General features: G+C 34.6%; 1 protein-coding gene across 1 annotated transcript in view; it reads left to right on the top strand.

Annotated features, from left to right (window-relative positions):
- Positions 1-17,279: 17,279 nt before the first annotated feature.
- Positions 17,280-19,247, top strand: part of LOC149781430 (receptor-transporting protein 3-like) — an 83,519-nt gene continuing 81,551 nt past the window's right edge. The window contains exon 1 of the mRNA XM_089935515.1: positions 17,280-18,009. Coding sequence (XP_089791641.1) covers positions 17,729-18,009 — 281 coding nt within the window. The 5' untranslated portion in view covers positions 17,280-17,728. The remainder of the gene's footprint in view (positions 18,010-19,247) is intronic.

The raw sequence follows: 19,247 nt of genomic DNA, 5'->3' as shown, positions 1-19,247 counted from the left end.
TTTAGGTACATACATACATACATACATACATACATACATACATACATACATACATACATTTACATCAGAGGCATGCATCATTTATTGCGCCGCCTCTCGATTGCAACCAGCCCCGTCCTAAACGAGCCAAATTCTTATTGTTGTTGCGGATATAATGCTGTTTGATAGCTACAATCATTTAAATGGTTTTAGGCCCCCATTTAGAACGGTTATGAGTGAAATCATGTACTGATTTGCGGTTTTATAGTGTTTATCTATATTATGTATATTATTTTCATAATAATGATTTGTCTTTGCGTCAATGGACCGCTCTGGTGGCCTAGTAGTTATAGCAGCGCCTCTAATGCGGAAGGTCAAGGGTTTGAACCCCGGCTGAGTCATGCCAAAGACTTTTAAAATATGGTGCAAACAGCTGCCTCGCTAGACGCTCAGAATTAAGAAGTCAGTGTAAGAACTGGTCGGCCAGATCCCCGGATAATGTGACTGGGTGGGAAATCATGCTAAATGTCTGCAGCAAGTGATATGACTGAAATATTGTAAAATCTACGTTAAAAATCCAAATCACACACACACACACTCTCTTAGCGTCATTTAGTTAATGACATTTTTTATTGCTAAACATCCTTATTCCGACTGCAAGAACAAACTTAAAGACCTAATAATGTTTCCTACCTTAAATAATTCTCAGCAAGTTTTTTAATGTTTTCTAATTTCATGATGTTTGTTTTTTGTAATCATATCATTATATGTTTTTTATCTTATAGATGTTGTCTAATGTTGTAAAGCGCTAAGAGCTTCTAAAGATTAGGCGCTATACAAAGTCCTCATTATTATTATTATTATTACTGGTCCTGAAAGACTATTGAGATATGTGATATATTTAATATGACCATTCGTTGGAATTATGGTGCTGTAACATTTGTTCAAAACCATTTTCATATAGTTACTGTTGAACGTATTTACTGTGAAACATTAAAAGACTATTTGGATTAATAGTTGTGTGAAATCACTGTTAAAACATTCAAGGATATTTTGGACTTTTTAGTTCTATTTGATTTACCGTGAACTCATTAAACGGACATTTGGATTTAAACATTGTTATGCTTATCTAGTGTTGGTACAGCAGTGCATTACACTTATCATTCGGAAAAACTTTTAAACGTATTTGGATTACTTGGAACTATTGGACTTGACAGAATGTTTAGGATTTTAGGAATTCTCACCATACCGTAAGTTAGTTTTAAGTCTTTTACTGTGTATTTCAGGAAAATAAATTAATATTGTCAATTATAATAAACCTGTTGGTTACACACATATATATTCTCATTTTAAATTTACAATGATGATGATGGTGATAGATTCATTCATGTCAGAATGAAGTTGGTCGAAGAGTCAAAGGGCAGGTTTACAAGAATAATTTAAAGATAAAGTTTCATACGTCGAAAATTATTCAGTCCCTTCCTTTGTATGTGACTGGCACACTTGATACCCATAAATCAACTCTGTTCACGTCGTTTTGAATTTAATTAGAAAGGCTAACGCCAGCATTAATGGGTCCTTTATTACGAAATACTTTATCTTCTACAAGTAGACGTGAAATTGACCCAGTGACCTGTAAATGTCATGTAATTATGCATGACGGTTGCATTGTTTTTTAGGTGTTCAAAATTTCAAAATTTGATTAAAAGTATACATTATAGAATACTGTAAAACAAATTCTATATATAGATCATAAGATCTTTTTCCTGATATTGGTATGCGTAGTTATTATAATTGAATTAATGTATGCACATTAGCACGGATCTCCTCGAATGTCAGTCGTTTCCGGAAGCATCAAAATGTAACTGTCATCTAAATGCACTATACCGTGTCAAAAACATTAAAAATTTAGTCTACATTTATCAGTATGAATAGCATGATAACAATTGCATAACCTTTTCAATTCCTTTTGGGTGACACTGACATCATAACATCGGATTTTTCTGTTCCAGTCTTCTCGTCGTTTTTATACATTATTGTTGACACACTGACGTCAAACCGCCGCTCAGACTTTGAATTTAAAGAGACCTTGTCAAGACAAGAATATATCCTGTTAGTGTGTCACTGCATTAAATGAATTATTTTAAAATGTCCTCAATGTATGTTCTTGAATTTACAATGAAAATCTTTTAATTCATTCAATTATTTTATTTAATTATATCGAACGAAATTATATTTTCGGTATAACGATCAACTGTGATCTCTAACTAAGAATGGAAATAAACTGTAATAAACTTTAATAAATGATGGTATGAACAAAACTAAAGGCTTTTTTCTGCTTCAGATGTTATTATAGGAATAAAGAATTGTTCCCGTAAACAAGCTTTTGTTCTCATCTACCTGACCGAGGTAATAATTAGCATTTAAAAAGCTAAAGTCATTGCTTAATAAAATATTTCATTCTGGAAGGTTCCAGATGTTTACGATATAAAATATTTGTTATAATTACAATGTATGTTGCTAAGTATATTTGATTTAATTATGTCTGATTTAATATATATTTATTTCAATTTAATTGTTAATCAGTTTTATTTTTATATTATATTTATTACATGATATTGTGATGTAATTTTTTCACTAGATATGATATTTTTTAAAAACATATTTTGACCTTGACTGTTAGTTTTTAAACACCAGGTGTTGATCTAAATCTTCACCTTGTTTCAGAATTTGTAGCAACCTTCGTAAACAAGGTCTATTTTATTTGTAAATGATTGGTTGTTTCCAAGGTCATGATGGAACACTGTCTTCAAGATATAAACAATTTTTTTATTTTTATATTTCTTAGAGTAAAAATGATTGGTTTCCACCAGGATCACACTGGTTAAACGTGAGCTGTAACAAGTACTTGCTTCTATAAATTTCCAGATGATGATCACTTGACCCTTGTTTACGTTTAAGAAAGCCCATATAACCCATGTTTTGGAGAATTAATCAGTAGAAGTTGGGCCGTTAAACTGTTTTATTTTGTGATGTTTGGAGTTATTTCAAATTACTTGGATTCAAAAGAATTATTTCTGTTATTTGCCTGGAAAACATACGTGCTCAAGCAATAATGTGGAACAAGGACAGTGTTTTATACAATATGTATTCAGATATCAGACACCGGAGTGAAAATTCTTATTTCTGCAAGGAACTGTAGACTTCAACACTACAGATTGTAGTATACGTCATCGTCTTCCCATCTTGGATTCATCGTCGGGATTCGAACGTGAAATCAGTAGAACATTTTGTTATTAGGACTACTAAAATGTTATTCTCTGATCACTTTTTGACCATTTTTGGATTTGATTCTACAAAACCATAAGTTCATGATTTTTCATTTTTCCAGAATTTTTCCAGGGAAATAAATTATTGTATTTTTAAAAGCTTGTTGTTTTCACTCTTTCTTATGTTACTGCTTATTCGAGCCTAAACAAGTGACATAAGAATGTTAATAAAAGTATAATACAATAATTTGATCAACAATATGTAGACCCGACTTTTGATGGGAATATCCAATGTCCTGGACTCAGATTGGGATAAACATGTTGTTTACATAATCAAAATCAATGATTCAAGTCGGGTAGAAAATGAACTTGATTTTGGACAAGGTTAAGTCCAAAATACAATTATACATAGAATTTAATAAATATAAAAAACTAACAAACAATGCAAATTAAATATATATAAGTGCATGCATGCTTACGTACGTACATAAGTACGTGTGTGCGTGCGTGCATGTGCATGCACACGCAAGCACACGCACACACACACATACATACATACCAGGATGCATGTCATAAATCAGAAAGGACACCATTTTGAAGTGGAACAAAACGATGTCTAGAAGAAATTATTTGTCGATGTAAAATGTAAATTTATTTGTCTAGAATTGTCAGATTGAAAAATAGACATAGAATACTAACACTTATATAACACCATGATGCTATGAAGTACTTGCGCGCTACATGAACAGTAAGAGGTATGTACGAAATATTCTGAACATTTTGTTATGAACTCTTTGTTCCTTTGAACCTGCCAATAAACTGAAAGCCGATCGATTGACAGAAAAAGTTCTAAAAAATATGGGAAGCTGCACGCATATCACGCAGGATATCTGCAGATATACGCGCGTGACGTAACATAGATATATGAGAGTGACGTAAAGATATCGGAGAAGAAGTACAATTTTGATACCGTTCAAACGTATGCTGTAAAATCCAAGCACTCTTTGGGTACTCTGAAACTAATATCAAGGCCGGCATGGATAAACATTTTGCGTATGTAATTCTCTATCATATCATAAAATTTTAGGCTGGTTTCATGGGTTTAAAGATGTTCACGGATCTATAGAAGATGGCCTACATTCATAATACTGGTATTTGCGATTGATGAGTGATAAGTGGTTTCTGTGATGGATGCAATAGATGAAGAACCTTGATACAGATATTTTATATTGTCACAGGCATTCATTTGTAGGCTGTTTTAATATATTGGTAAATCATTTCCAACTCAGAACGATTTGTGTTGCTCATAAATGTACTTGAGATGAAATCCCCAAACTTCTACTCTCCAAATATTAAAATTATGACAATAAAGTTTTGAGAGAGATTGTCACAGGTAATGAAATACGAATATACTTGTTTTTAACCCGCCGCAGTAGATATAATAAAGCTGAGATCAGAGAAAACCAACAAATATAACAGGTCGCAGGATGTAGTCGAATTGTTAATAGACCTTTATACACTTTATGTGTCGATACAAAAGGCTATGTCGTCCAGATGCCTGTGTGTGTCTGCTACACTCATTTGATATGCTGATTACTCCAAAGCGTTGCAGAAAGTTATGAAACACTACCGAACACCTCGCCCTGGCAACGGTACGATGTCACACTTTCTGAAGGAGAGTAGCATCCAAACACTGCCATATCATCCATACAGCCTTGGTTTTATGTCCAAGTGATTTTTGGACTAATCCCATTGAGGCAGACGACCTAAAACGAATGCGGTTGTAGGTGTAGTTTGCCAGTTTATATTGAAAATATCCCAAGTGAAAACAAAATTGCAATTAATACTGAACAATCAGCCTGAGAAAGTGCGTAATGTGTTGAGGTGCATGGGAAGTAATTTGAGGGGATGCACTGACGTGCTGTTCACTAATAAAGAACTTTGTTGTAAAGGGTACTATTACTACTAATACAGTATTCAGAACGTTTTAAATAAATCATTTGGCTTGTGAGGTTGAGTGACTATGACAAGCTTGTCCGACCTTAAAAACTGACTCTGGGTCCATCTGGCATATGATATAAAAATTGTATTATCTATGCCTTGCTCAACAACTGAGTTCCAAGATCCTTAAAACAAAACAACAAAAACAATAACAAAACAACATCCCTTGTTTCTCATCGACAAAAGTGGTGCGTTTTTGTCAAATACTTCAACATTACATGCCTATGAAGACATATCCTTGATTGTTTTGGGGTGGTGCTGGTATATTTTATATAACTATTGACATGTACAATATAAGTATTAAGTACGCTAACAAAATGCTACAAAAACGTGACAGCAGACTAGAGTGCATATTCTCTTACCCACACAAAAATCAAGCTCCTTTTTTGAACATCGAGTACTACACTTGGAGACACGCCTATGCATGTGCTACGACGCTGCCTAAGCCCACAAACCGAGAGAGGTTTTTGTTGGTACTCTGAACAGGACCTCATTTCACCCGAATCGTTGGTCAGCCGTTTTGACGACAATGTTTGTGATCGAGTGACAAAATTATTCCTGCGAAAGTATGATCAAAGTTTAAACTAACTTTCAACAGGAGCAGCATAGTACATATTTAGCCGTGGTTTATGTACTAAAGCAAAAGTGGCTGAGAATAGTTCGCCATATTTATTTAAACCCACCCCCTATTTGCAAGTGGGTTGCGGTTTAATGGGTTTAACTCCATTTTATTTCAGCACATGATATGCTATACATAGCGGGACAGTATATTTGGCGGAAAGAGAACACAGGAAAACACCTATTGGCGTATTTTCTCGCACATACACGCCAATTGTCGTAACCAAGACTCGAACCCGAAAGTGGGCATCGGTGCGATATCAGTGATCTTTGAAGGCGAATGCCTTAGACCACCCCGGTACTAGGAGCTACTTTTGCAAGTGAAGAAGACAATGTTTTTGGTTGACTCATTTTCTTTCGGGGTGGAGGGGTACTGTACCCAAAGCTATCTCTTCTGACAGAGAATCTGAAAGCCAAAGAATGGTCTGTTTTACGTGCAAAAATGTGTAGCATAGGGACAAAAACAATGACCTTAAGCACGCAATATCGCTAAGACGGCTGGGGGGTGAGCCTTGTGTTAGCCGTCTTGCTTCTGTTAATCCTTCCACAGACGATAACAAACAAGGGCTCCAAAATGGGCGGCCAATGATCAAAGTGAAACGTATACCTAGTAAAAACAACGCCTGAACAAGACCCGAACGTACATCATTAGTTAGGGCACCAAAACACATGCCTGCTAGTGATCGAATATTTGATCAGCTTGAACCGCTCTCTCTCAGGAAGAATTTTACAAGCTGGAACAGCATTTACTTTATTTTTGTCGTCTTAACGGAAAATATTTAATTTATTCCCAGGTCAAGATTATTCATAAGAATACTTTATTACATTAAACATTGTTCAAAGAGGATACATTATGCAGAGAGTAATGTTCTGATTTAAAGTTGTTTGTCCAATCGTTAGGCTGCTGATGCTAACCCCTCCTCTTGCAATCAGATTCATTGTCCTTTCAGACTTCAGTGTCACATTCATTTCAAAGTGAATCTCTTTGGTATAGGTAAATACCGTAACACTTTCCAGACCCACCTACGTCCCTACTTCAACCTGTCCAAACTGGGGTTATTTGGCGCTAGTGGCTATAAATATAGTTCGGTCTGTATTACTGTTCAGACGTTGGTGACCCTGTTGCAACCTAAATGTAAACATGAATGTTTTCTTTTCTCCGTCACAACTAAAGTCGATGACACGGTAGAATAACAAATGAAAGGGTAAAACAAATTTTTGCGGTCACAGGGAAAACAACGACAACAAGAAAAACTTACAGAAGGATTGTTTCAAACATGAAGTAAACAACATGACATCGTCGTTCAATCCTGTTTTGGTGATTGTGCCACTCCAGTAAATCAGACAAAAATCTAAAGTTTTAACGTGGTGTGGGGTTTCGAGGCCTGGGTTTCCTGACACACCGGCAAATTAACAAACAAAACAAACATCGTACACACATAAACGTAGTCACTTATCACTTGAAATTTGACCATCGTTAGCCTATATTCCTGCGCACGTTTAGTGGGTATTATGCACACTTTGATTAAAACGACGCATAGACTTTTGCGTTGGTGACCTTTCGAGGAATATCATGGCCCTTATGAAATTTTAGAACATAAAAGAAACATGACCTAGTCTGGCCTTGACATGCGTATAACGTATTTTGGGTGTTGCGAGTACAGACAAGGTACTTCCTATATCAGGCCCTTGATCATCATTCAACTATTAAGCCTTAAAAAGAATATTTTCGGTTTTTAAATTAAATAGTAAATGGCATGAGTTCTTAATATTTTGTTAGATCTATTTGTTTATATATATATATATATATATATATATATATATATATATATATATATATATATATATATATATATATATATATGTGTGTGTGTGTGTGTGTGTGTGTTGTCAGTTGATAGCCCCCACTAGAGGGTGTGTGGTAGTATACCTGTGACATGGAATCCACCCTATCTATAAGAGTGGTTTAAATGTTAACATATAAGAGTAAAAAAAAACTCACCTCTGTTCACAGAAGAATGTGGACGTAAACCAGTCTCCCAAGTAACATAAATTAAAAGACACACACACACACACACACGCACGCACGCACGCATGCATGCATACATACATACTGTAGTCTACTGTTCCAAAATCAAATAAAGTAAATATCCGGTCACAAATGCATTACAGTAAATCTGCATCCAGTAATCATCTTTGCACATGAATATCCCAACAACTGGAAATGTTTGCTGGTGAAAATGGCAAAATTTAGGCATCAACAACCCTATAACACGAGTCAAACTGTGACATAACAGAGAATTTCCATTGGACATTCTGTGTTGGACAATGATTTTGTCTCTATTAAGTGTTCTTTTTATTAAGATTTTAATTTATCATTTGTAAAATAAAATAAGATCTGCTTTTAAATGTTAATTTTTATAGAACTGCGTTTCGGACAACTTTTTGAAAATTGCAACGTCTGAGTGACAATGAACGAAATTATTTGTTCTTTTTATCTATAAGCAAATTCTATTACAAAAAAGATATGAAAAAAGAAATCTCAAATGGGTACTGATTTAATACTAAATGTATTAATATCGTTTAATAATGTCCAGGTTTTGCTCTCCAGGGCTCACAAAAGCTGGGAATTGTTCAACAAGTTGCATAAATTCAATGTTAAATCATCTTCTACATTTGGATACTATCTAACTGATACCATGGCCAACGGCAATGAAGATTATCTGTTACATCCTAAAAATGGCGGCGTTTTAATTTGTGTTGCATCTAATTCTGGCGGGAAATGCACAAAGTGCTAGAGAGGGAGCTGAGTGGCATTTGTTTTGTATGAAGAAATTTCTAATAGAAATGCAGCATCTGTCAATTAAATCTTCATAGAGAATGCGGCCTTTTAAAACACACATATCATAAATCATGAGATAAGATACAGCAGTTATAGATCATTTCATTGTGTACATGTTTTGGCTACCATGTCCAGAAGCATGGTTCACTTACAGTCATGCTTTGACCGGTTGGCGACCTTGCCATTGGTTTTTCTTCTGAAAGCTTATGAATAGACCATACCCACGGTTATGAAAACGTGGCATAATGGTACACAGGTGAGAGTCGCCACATACAGAAATAAAATCATTGGTTAAATCAGTAAAGCCAATAAAAAGCTTTCTCGTTTATTTAGCAGTAACAGGTAATAAGTTCAATTATAAATGAAATTGTGTGTATATATATATATATATATATATATATATATATATATATATATATATATATATAATGTAATAGGTGCAAATAAGTTGTTTTATTATGTTTTTAATAAATCACAACACAACTTTATAATACTACTTTAAAACAATAACTTCACTATTTTTAAGTAAACCCATACTATATTCAGAATAAAACTTTTTTGGGGGGAGGGTGCTCTATTGTTCTTGTCATGCTTGTGTAATCGGCCTTTGTGTTTTGGAGACATTGAGAAAGACACCGATAGCACTTGCGCTGGTTTCGCATCAGTTTTGCACTGTTGTCTGTTAGTTTGTCTTTCTCCTGTCTCTCTGGTTCGACCAAGCTTCCTCTGTAAACAGAAACATGTTTTGGCTCTCAAAACTCATTCAAAGTAGCTTCGTTTGGTCAAACCTGTTTAAATTTATGGCTCATGACATAACCACATATATAATGGATTTATATAAAATCTCTTCATTTCCTATTAAAATGTGCTCTTGTACTTTTCAAGCGTAGAATAATGGGGCACCGACTGGCCGAGTGGTCTAAAGCGCTAACCATCAGGAATCAATTCCACCTCACCTCAGTCTGCGTGGATTCGAGTCTCCTCACGTCAAATGTGGGTAAATGAGAAAGCTTGCCAATAGGTTCTCGTGGGTCGGTAGTTCTTCTCGAGGTTTTCCTTGGTTTTCCCTCAACCAGTTACAGTGGCCGCCATGTGTGATTTATCTTGCACTGAAAGGTGGCGTACAATCCCTTTACAACACCAACAACATCAACACGCGTAAAATATGCCGATTACTCATACTAGGTAATTAATTGTACAAATGTATATTGAAAGAAGAACAATCATAATTTCCCCTTGTAATCAATTTTAAAAGGAAAAATTCTCAAAGCTTTAGGTTTTAAAGTTCAGTACTAGTGCTGAGCAATTGTCATATCTGTTGAAACGACATATAATAATAACTTAGTACAACGCTACATCTTTCAAAGCTCTAAACTCATTACAATTTGGTTAACACTAAAAGTCATATACATATACAATTTATATTTTTTTTTAAAACATGACACCGCAGAATTATAAATATAAAAAACATGATAAATATAATTAAGGTTAAAGATATGTTATTAAATCTGTTTGCAGCTGAAAGAGGTAAGATTTTAAAACGCTCTTGAATGAGAATACCACTTGCAAAATCATGCGATAATTCTATTAGTATTATATGTTACTGTGTCATGTTCCAAGCTCTAAAATATTTCATAAATCGCCCCTCCCCTCCCCAATGAAAAGCCAAACCAGAACAAAACAAACAAATAAACGCGAGTATAAACTAGGTTCACTGTGCAAGGAATGCAAAACTCGAAAATAGTTCCCTAACAAATGACAGGATTATCGTATGAAGATACCTATGTTGTTCCAGTCCCATTTACCGTAAGCTATATTACATGAACCAATGAAAATAACAAGGTTTCAGATTTCATTGGAACAAGTACATTTCTATTTTTTATATAAATATGCACAGAAGAAAAGCTGTTTAAAAAGAAATATGCTCATATTGCACTTATGATGGTAATTTGTTCTTTATCTAGAACAATAAAAATGCAAGTCAACCGTCTCTTTCGTGGTGTGACATCCGTTTGAACATGTGTCGTGTGCTTTTTTATCTTACAATATCCTTCTTGACGGAAATAATGCCTTTGTTCTCTTAATTTACGTCTTTCCTATCTGAAGAAGAAAAAAAAAACATTTTAACTAAATGACAACAGTGTAGAAAATTTGACAATTACCAAAGTTTTGTTTGTTAGTACTCTTGTATGGGACAGTTGTCACTTTACTTTCCACGATGGATCCACAGAAGTTCTCTTTATCTGTAAACTTTTTATGTTAAAGATGTAATAGTACATACCGCGAGGTTACGTAATCCATTAGGATTGCGTGACAAGCTGATTGAAAGTGAATAGACGTATTTTGTCCATTTTTTAGTACTTTTTGACATAATTTGGGTTTAATTTGATCGCATACTTATCTTAGCAGTATCTCGCAATAACTTTATAATTTACATAACTAAATAATAATTGTTATTTTGCCCAATTGAAAAGCGGTAGGTTCTCAGACTAAGTTGAACACTTGACAGCCATACAGATTGATGGTTGAGTTATCACCATAATCTAAATTCATTTTCAATGTTTTGCTACATGGTTTAACACTGTTGTTATGCATGATTTTTGTTAACAAGAATTAGAAAACAAAACATTACTGACCATATGATCGGTACGCCAACGTCACCACTATATCCATCATGTTTCTTACAGCCTTGGCTGCATACGCAGTTGTTTAAAATAATTCGGTCGTGTCTTAACACGGAGGAGCAGTCATTCAGTTAGTATCTTCGTTTATGGCTTGACAAATTTATGGCAATGTCTTTCAATCAAAGACATTTCCCAAGTTTGCATCCTGTACAAAAGTTAATGATTGACACGGGTAAAACACGCTTCAATTTTATGGCACACCAATGCCGGAAAATGCTTGAATGAAGTGTACTCTTGATGGAGGTATTCCCTACTATATTATCATCTGTTCTATGACTAATATCTACCATAACGGCCACATAATAATACTTATTCATCTGACTTAATGCATTCATCTAAATTGCTGACATATGCGGAAATAGGACACCTTACTCTAAGGTGCATACTGTCTACCTTCGCGACTGCTGACAAATCATTTCATGGTTGTATATCGTTTTCATTAAGCAATTTCTCTTTTGCACTTTTTTCACTAATTGGTTTAAAGTCTATTTCAGTAGTTCATACCAGTTATGCTCGGTAATTTCAAGTACATTACCATTCAGATAATATTAAGTCACAGTGACCTATTTAATACGCAAGTATTCGATATCTCGGGTATTCATATTTACCAAGAAGCAATATTCCAGAAGGCAAAACATGCCCACAATTGCCATATTTGAAATATTTGAAATCCAGGTCAAAAATAGAAGAAGAAAAAAAAAATGATTTCAGTGGAATGATGCATGATAAAGTCTTAACCTTATCCCTGATATCTTGTATTTAAGCTCACTGGTAAGAAGCAACCTTTTTTTTTTTTTTTTTGTTCTTCTAGTTTGTACACATTTTTTGCATGCATTCACCGTATCCAATCATAACTTGAAAAGAATCAGCCACCATAACGAATGGGCTAAGTATTCTTTTGATGTCCGTCAGTTGTGTAATATCTTTCTTCCGGTAAATGTACCTGGGCGTCATGGCGTTTGAAATTGCTTGTCCTAATCTATGTTTGAATGTTAACCTTAAGGATGGTGACTGTGGTTGGTGTTTCACTCGTTGTTCAACATTTCCGTCTAGCATGGTGCTCTAGTTTTTACCATGTTTTGGTGCTCTAGTTTTTACCATGTTTTGTGGCATTTGTTTAGGTTTTTGTTTGTTTGTTTAGTTTTATTTTCTTGAACGTTACCTCTGTAGACACTTTGTGTATTCAGTGGATGTATACAGGCTCTCCGAATCCAATTGTATTTATTCTTTGTTGATGGCCAAGATATCCATAGAAAATAAATAAAACGAAGTGCTTATTGTTTCACAACATAAGTTTCTATAGTTTTTGCAACAGATATTCTTGCTCGTAGACAAGAACATAATTTTAGCCTCAAACCCGCGATCAAATCAGATTCGTTTTGTCTGACAGCAAAAGGCACCCATGAGAGATTATAGTGATTTAGTCACTGAGATATCATAGCGACTAAGTCTTAGACCATAACGATTCGGTGTCTTAGTTGATAGTGATTTAGTCTTTGAGAGATCTAAGTGACTCAGTCTTACAAGAAATGTGGTGGTATTTAAGTCTAATTCATGTTCATTCCTATGGTGCTATTTCACCAATAAATTCCAATTACCTATCCTTTCTCTCTCTCTCTCTCTCTCTCTCTCAATTTTTTCGTTTTTCCTCCTCTCTTTTATTAAATGTTACAGGCATCATTCGGACAGCTAACAGTAATGCCAAGTGTCAAAGTGACTGCCCAAACAATGCACTGTTAACACTGTTTAGCTGGAAAAAAGATTATCGGCGTCAAATTTACATGAATTCTTTCTTTGTTTTAGATAAATGTCGATTATATAAAGATATGGCAAAAAAGTTTGTAGACTATAACCTCTTCTAAAGTTCTGTATGGTTCTCCAAATTAATATTTAAAAAAGATTATAGAAAAAAAGCGGATAACATTTTTATATCATACACCTCAAATTAAGTGTTGCTTTATTATTTTAGTGATCATTGAAATTCAAAGAACGAATACAACATTTTGTGTGTTAATACTTGGAACGTCGCCGATGAAATCAGACTTCCATTATTATTTATTTTGCATTAATTATCACAATGTATAACATATATTTAGTGGATCAAGGCCAACGACTGCATAAATTATCACAAAATAACATAATCTAGTTGGTCAATTCCAACGGCTGTATACATTATCACAACATATATCATACATCTAGGGGGTCAAGGTCAAAACTGTTTTAATTATCATAATAAATAACATACATCTAGGAGGTCAACGTGAAATTCATGTGTACTGAAAGAATTGTGAATCTGACACTCTTTATATGGATTTTCTGATTTGTTCTATACACGATTGGAATTTAGACAACTGTATCGAAATGTTTGATGTGTCTGACAAGAGCCAATACTAGTTTAGTTATCATAGAAGTCAGGTTGCACTCTACAGATCTGCATGGGGTCTAAGATTTAAAGCTGAGGAGTTTCTCTTTCTTACTAACGATCTCAACTATTTAAGAAAGACCTTGTGTATCTTAGGTATTGTTAAAAGTACGTCGAATTCCCTTTATTTTCGTGCATATTTGATATGTGTAATTTGGGTTATAGAAAATATAGCTTGGCCTTCAAATATGCATGTATAAAAAAAATATTTACTACGCTTGGCCATTTTCACTTACTGGACTTCAAAAGAAAATTGGAAAGAAACTAGCCGTTATTTTTTTCAAACATTTTATATATTTGATAATTAGTTCGTTACACTTTCTGAAGTATTTATTACCTCGTTTTCGATCTTTTGAGTAACTGTTAGAGTTTGTGTGCCTTGGCTGAGTTTTGGAGACTTGGGAAATCTGTATTTAGATCATGTACGATTTTCACAAATACATGTAAAAAGAAATTTAACAGTACATTAGAGTAGCATATAGGTATGCCATCATTCTCTCCAATGAACTTGTTACAAATGCAAACAGTTTCACCTTACACTTGCCACTCTGTTATTAGTACGTAATATATGTGAAGCGCAACCTCGTTTGTCGCAATGCATCTCGGGGATGCCTACAAAACTGAGTAAACAGGTTAAGTATGAGGCGGAGACAAATTGACTCAGTAAACCATTATTTTCCCTATATAGTCCCGACATTCGTTTTTCAGTACTGAATTTTGCACTTTGTCCAGATGGTAATACATCATACGTTGATCCGAAGTATATTTAAAGATTAACTCACGGTTAAGTTCGGGTCCTAGTTTAACCACACTGAACTGTAAACAGAACATGTCATGGGTCATAGATTTTGGTACGGGTCCACATCAGTGCCAGATTATCTGCTATGCGCTATCGTCAAAACACACACCATGATGGTCATATTCTAACAAATAAACACTTTCCTTGAAATCAGTAGTAAGACTCCCTAAATATAAGCCAAGGATTATCACCAAAGAAAGAGAGGAAAATACTCTCAAAATAGACTGGAACTACATTCGTACTAATTGTGATCTGAGTCCAAATATCAAACTCTGTTTTATACCTGGTCACGCTGTCATTGTTCGTTGAGTTCCAAGTGGTTTAGTCATCGATCTCTAGAGAATACTAACAGCACAGTGTTATTTTCATTAATACCTGATAAATTTCCTCACTGTGTGGGTCTTCATATCCCTACATTCCATTATAATGGTGACGCTCCACAGTTTCGTATTTTGCATTGGGTTAGAATTTTAAAGAGGAAGAATTTCCCTGGTTATACTGGCTATTTGAAAAAAGACCTTGTATATTATACGTATTCTTCCAAGAACCTTTAATTCCCTTTATTTTGGTGTATAATTGATGGGTGTAATTTTGGTTATAGAGTATACAGCTTAGCCTTACTTCAGATGTGAAATTCCCAGAAACTGCAAAGTCCGCTTGGACATTTTCACTTATTCGATGACGGTGGTGAATTGTAAAAACTAAACAACAAAAAGAACAAAGAGCTTGTATTGTCTAGTCTGGCAACGTTCATTTTCCCTTTTTAATAACTGCTGGAGATAGTGTACTCTAGCCTAATTCAGGCCGATCTTTATAGCACAAGGGAGTGGTCATTTTAGTCAGCTGTGTGCTTAAATCATGTACAACTTCCACATGCGCTAGCCAAAGAAATTTCAGCCACGGCACATGAAAGTAATATTAAGGTATACCAATATTCTCTTCATTGTGTATGTTGCAAATGTAAACAACTTCACCTTACACTCATCACTCTCTCATAAATTCATAATATCTGCAGAGTGCCCCAATATATGCATGTTTCTTTAACGACATGCCTTTTTTAGAATCTTCACCCATTCTTGGCACAATCGATTCCTTATCCTTGTGTTTTAGACACTCAAAGTATTTTCGTAAATATTTAATTTTACCACATCAATTATTAACAGAAATGTAAAACTCATAAAAACAACAGTTTGTGAGATCCATTAGTGAAGAATAAGATCTATAAAAAGTAAGCTTCAACTAAACAAAAACTACGAAATTCAATCGTTTCACTCTGTGACTATTTTAATGTGCCCTCCCCTCCTTCAAACCCTATTCCAAATCGCCAACTCCAACCTGGGGCCAAAATTTAAAAAAAAATAATAAAAGCAAGAAGAAGAAAAAAAGCATTGAAACCAAATGTGCTCATACATTATCGCCTTAGCTTAATGTATAATACGTTTCTGCAATGCTTTACTTTAAATAAAAGTCCTCTGTGCATACTGGGCTTTTATTTACGCCTTGTGTGTATACCGGTCTTTCATTTACGCACTGTTTAAACTGTAAATGGTACTTTTCAGACCGATAGACTCAATACAAATGCACGAGTCTAACACAATGCAATTGTATTCTGACAAGCTATTTAAATCGACATGTTCTATTAGTCTCTGGGGTAGACGAAAGCTTAGCTTTTCTTAGATGTCAGTTCTCTGAACAAATGATATAGTAAGTAACACACGTTGACCTCCTATGGGTCTTTTTGAAAGACACATTTTATTCGATGAAATACAAATAAATTTAGCATAGACTGCTTCTGTCAAATATAGACACTAGTTTATTTTGTGACAAATTCTTTTTAACACAAGAATACAATATCTATTTCTAAGAACACGAGATAAATATTGCTTGAAACTGTATTTCCCATTTATGAGATCAATTCAAATGAAAGATTTTTTAAATCTTTTTGCACACTTATAATTGGATACAAATCACAAGATACGCGTTAAGATCGAACCAACAAGAAAACTCAGCTGAAACATGTGTTTAGTCTGCTTTGCATATACGGTACATAATCCCAAATCTTAGTTTAGCAAGAAAGGTGGGTCAATACAAACACAATTTACCTTTTACTGGTGATTTTTTTTCAGGACGAAAAGAGCGTTTAACATAATTATTTTAATATGTTTCTCCTTTCTTAAAGATAGAAATTAATTTTCGTGCCAAATAAAGAAAAAGAAAAGTAAATTGGAAACTGTCATATATATATATATATATATATATATATATATATATATATATATATATATATATAAACCAATTCCAAATTTGTATTTAGGCCGCATGTAAATTTGTAAATGTACACGTGACGTGACGTGAAAGCCTGGAAAACCCTTTAAGTACTCTACCTTAGTAATGCTATTGTAATTTCATATCTCCATCCCAAATGGCCACATCATTTGAGCCAATGCTTCAAAGTAAAACTATCATTTCAAGGTTTTTTTTCTGGGAATTTACGTTGTCAGTTGTTCCTTCTTTTTCTTTTTCTTCTTCTTCTTCTTCTTCATTTAATATTACCACTCTAATATAATCTGGTGGTTACAAAAAGTAGTCAGGGTTTGTTTGGGGCATATACGGTACTAATTTACCAAGGTTGGAAGAGTTGGACGGTGAATGTCAATCAAACTCACAGACGACAGACAGGTGTACACTTAAGCGGAACATTCTGCAACCAGGCTGTTACTTTAAAACTGGCGGACAGAGTGAGACGAAAAAAAATTATACATAAGTATGTTGCACTCTGTCCTCTGTTCATGGTAAAGAGGGACAAGTAGATAGTGGTTTCTCATACACAGCAAGCCGTGACAGGATAGAGCGAGAAGACGCGATAACAGGGAATTGTTAATGTGAAGTAATTTTGCCCAGAGAAGGATTGACTTAACTAAAGTGTACGTACTGTGAAGTGCTATTTTTATGTTGGATTTGTGGTTTTTTATAGTCTATAAGCATAACATTATTTTGTGTTAATAATACAACTTGTAAAAGGACGCGTTTCGGATCCTATAGACTTACATCTCTAGCAGAATATAAGAAGAAATTTTCAAAACAAAGCCCAAAAGATTTTGACAAGATCGAAAGATGTACATAAAAGGAACCGAGGGGGACGTAAATCCAACCATCAGCTGCATCAGCATCCCAGTGTACGGAGGCTTAGCACAGCAAGATGCGACAACACTTGGATTCTCATTGTATGGTGGATTTCCTGGGTCAAAAATACAGCTGATGAATGAAATGCTGACGTTTATTCCAACGTCTGGGATTAATCCACCCGTTTCGCCGGTGACATCAGGGGTCTCTGGTTTAGCTTCTCCGACGCCAACGCCGACATCAACTCCGACGGCACTCTCTCCTTCTGCATCGTAAGCATATTTTGTACTTTATTTAATAATTAGAATTACCGAGATACCGTACATAAATCCAATGTAAATCACAATTTTCATACGATAATCCACTGTTACACATAATGTAAATCTCTTCATAAAACAAGGCCAGGGAGCACATCACAACTTTATTTGCTTTGTAGTTCTCAGACCACATGTAGGTGGCACACGAGTAAACACAAATTACTTTAATGGTGGCGTAGCATATTCAAATTGGGGAAGTCAAGATTATGTAGTGTGTGTGTGTGTGTGTGTGTGTGTGTGTGTGTGTGAGAGAGAGAGAGAGAGAGATTGTGTGTGCTTTTTTTGTTACTTTAGAATGTACTTTATTCATGCCTGTAACTAGACATTCTTATAACGATAAATTCAATGCATAAACGAGAAGTTTTAAAACAGCAGAAATAATGTAAGAAACAATACTAGAAAGAGACTCATTAATGATTATCTCACCGTTGTTATTAATTTAAAAATTGATATATGGTAAAATCGTACAAAATGTGTATAAGTCAATTCTCAATACATAATAAATGCATAGAAAGTTCCACAACAAAGAAAATATCAAGAGCATTCATTAAGTATTGTCACTCGTCTCTTATAAAAAATATGGAAAGACCAGTGATTGCTGAAACTCATTCCCCACTTTTACCATTCCGCATATGTTACCTATACCATCGTCGTATGATATACTTCCCAGTACCCTGATGTTTACTAGACCTACATTTCAGCAGAACAATGTACATCATTTTCGGGTAATCTTCAAACTTCAGGTCGTTGTATGAAAGTACAATAGTTACTTAGCTTGGATGTTTTACATAATTTCACATTCTTTTTAATTATTGCGAACATTTGACTCGTTGCACATGATTTTGTATATTGCTTTACCGATTTTAGATTTTTGAATTTGATTTGCATTTGCTATTGACATCCCCACAAACCCAATCATTCTAGAGATTATTTACCTACTAGATTTTAGGAATACTATAAAACATATTCGGTAAATTGTGCATACATACATACATACATACATACATACATACATTCTCTATTTACAGACCGCTCCGGTGGCCTAGTGGTTAGAGCGTCCGCCTTGGATGCGGGAGGTCGTGGGTTCGATCCCCAGCCGAGTCATACCAAAGACTTACAAAATTGGTACTAACAGCTGCCTCGCTTGGCGCTCAGCATTAAGAGGTTAGTGTTAGGACTGGTAGGCCTGGTGT

This window comes from Sinohyriopsis cumingii, chromosome 15 (genome assembly GCF_028554795.1).
Source record: "Sinohyriopsis cumingii isolate HCF-2022 chromosome 15, ASM2855479v2, whole genome shotgun sequence".
Classification (NCBI taxonomy): Eukaryota; Metazoa; Mollusca; class Bivalvia; order Unionida; family Unionidae; genus Sinohyriopsis; species Sinohyriopsis cumingii.
The sequence above is the reverse complement of the archived record's forward strand: the minus strand, read 5'-3'. Positions and strand labels throughout refer to the sequence as shown.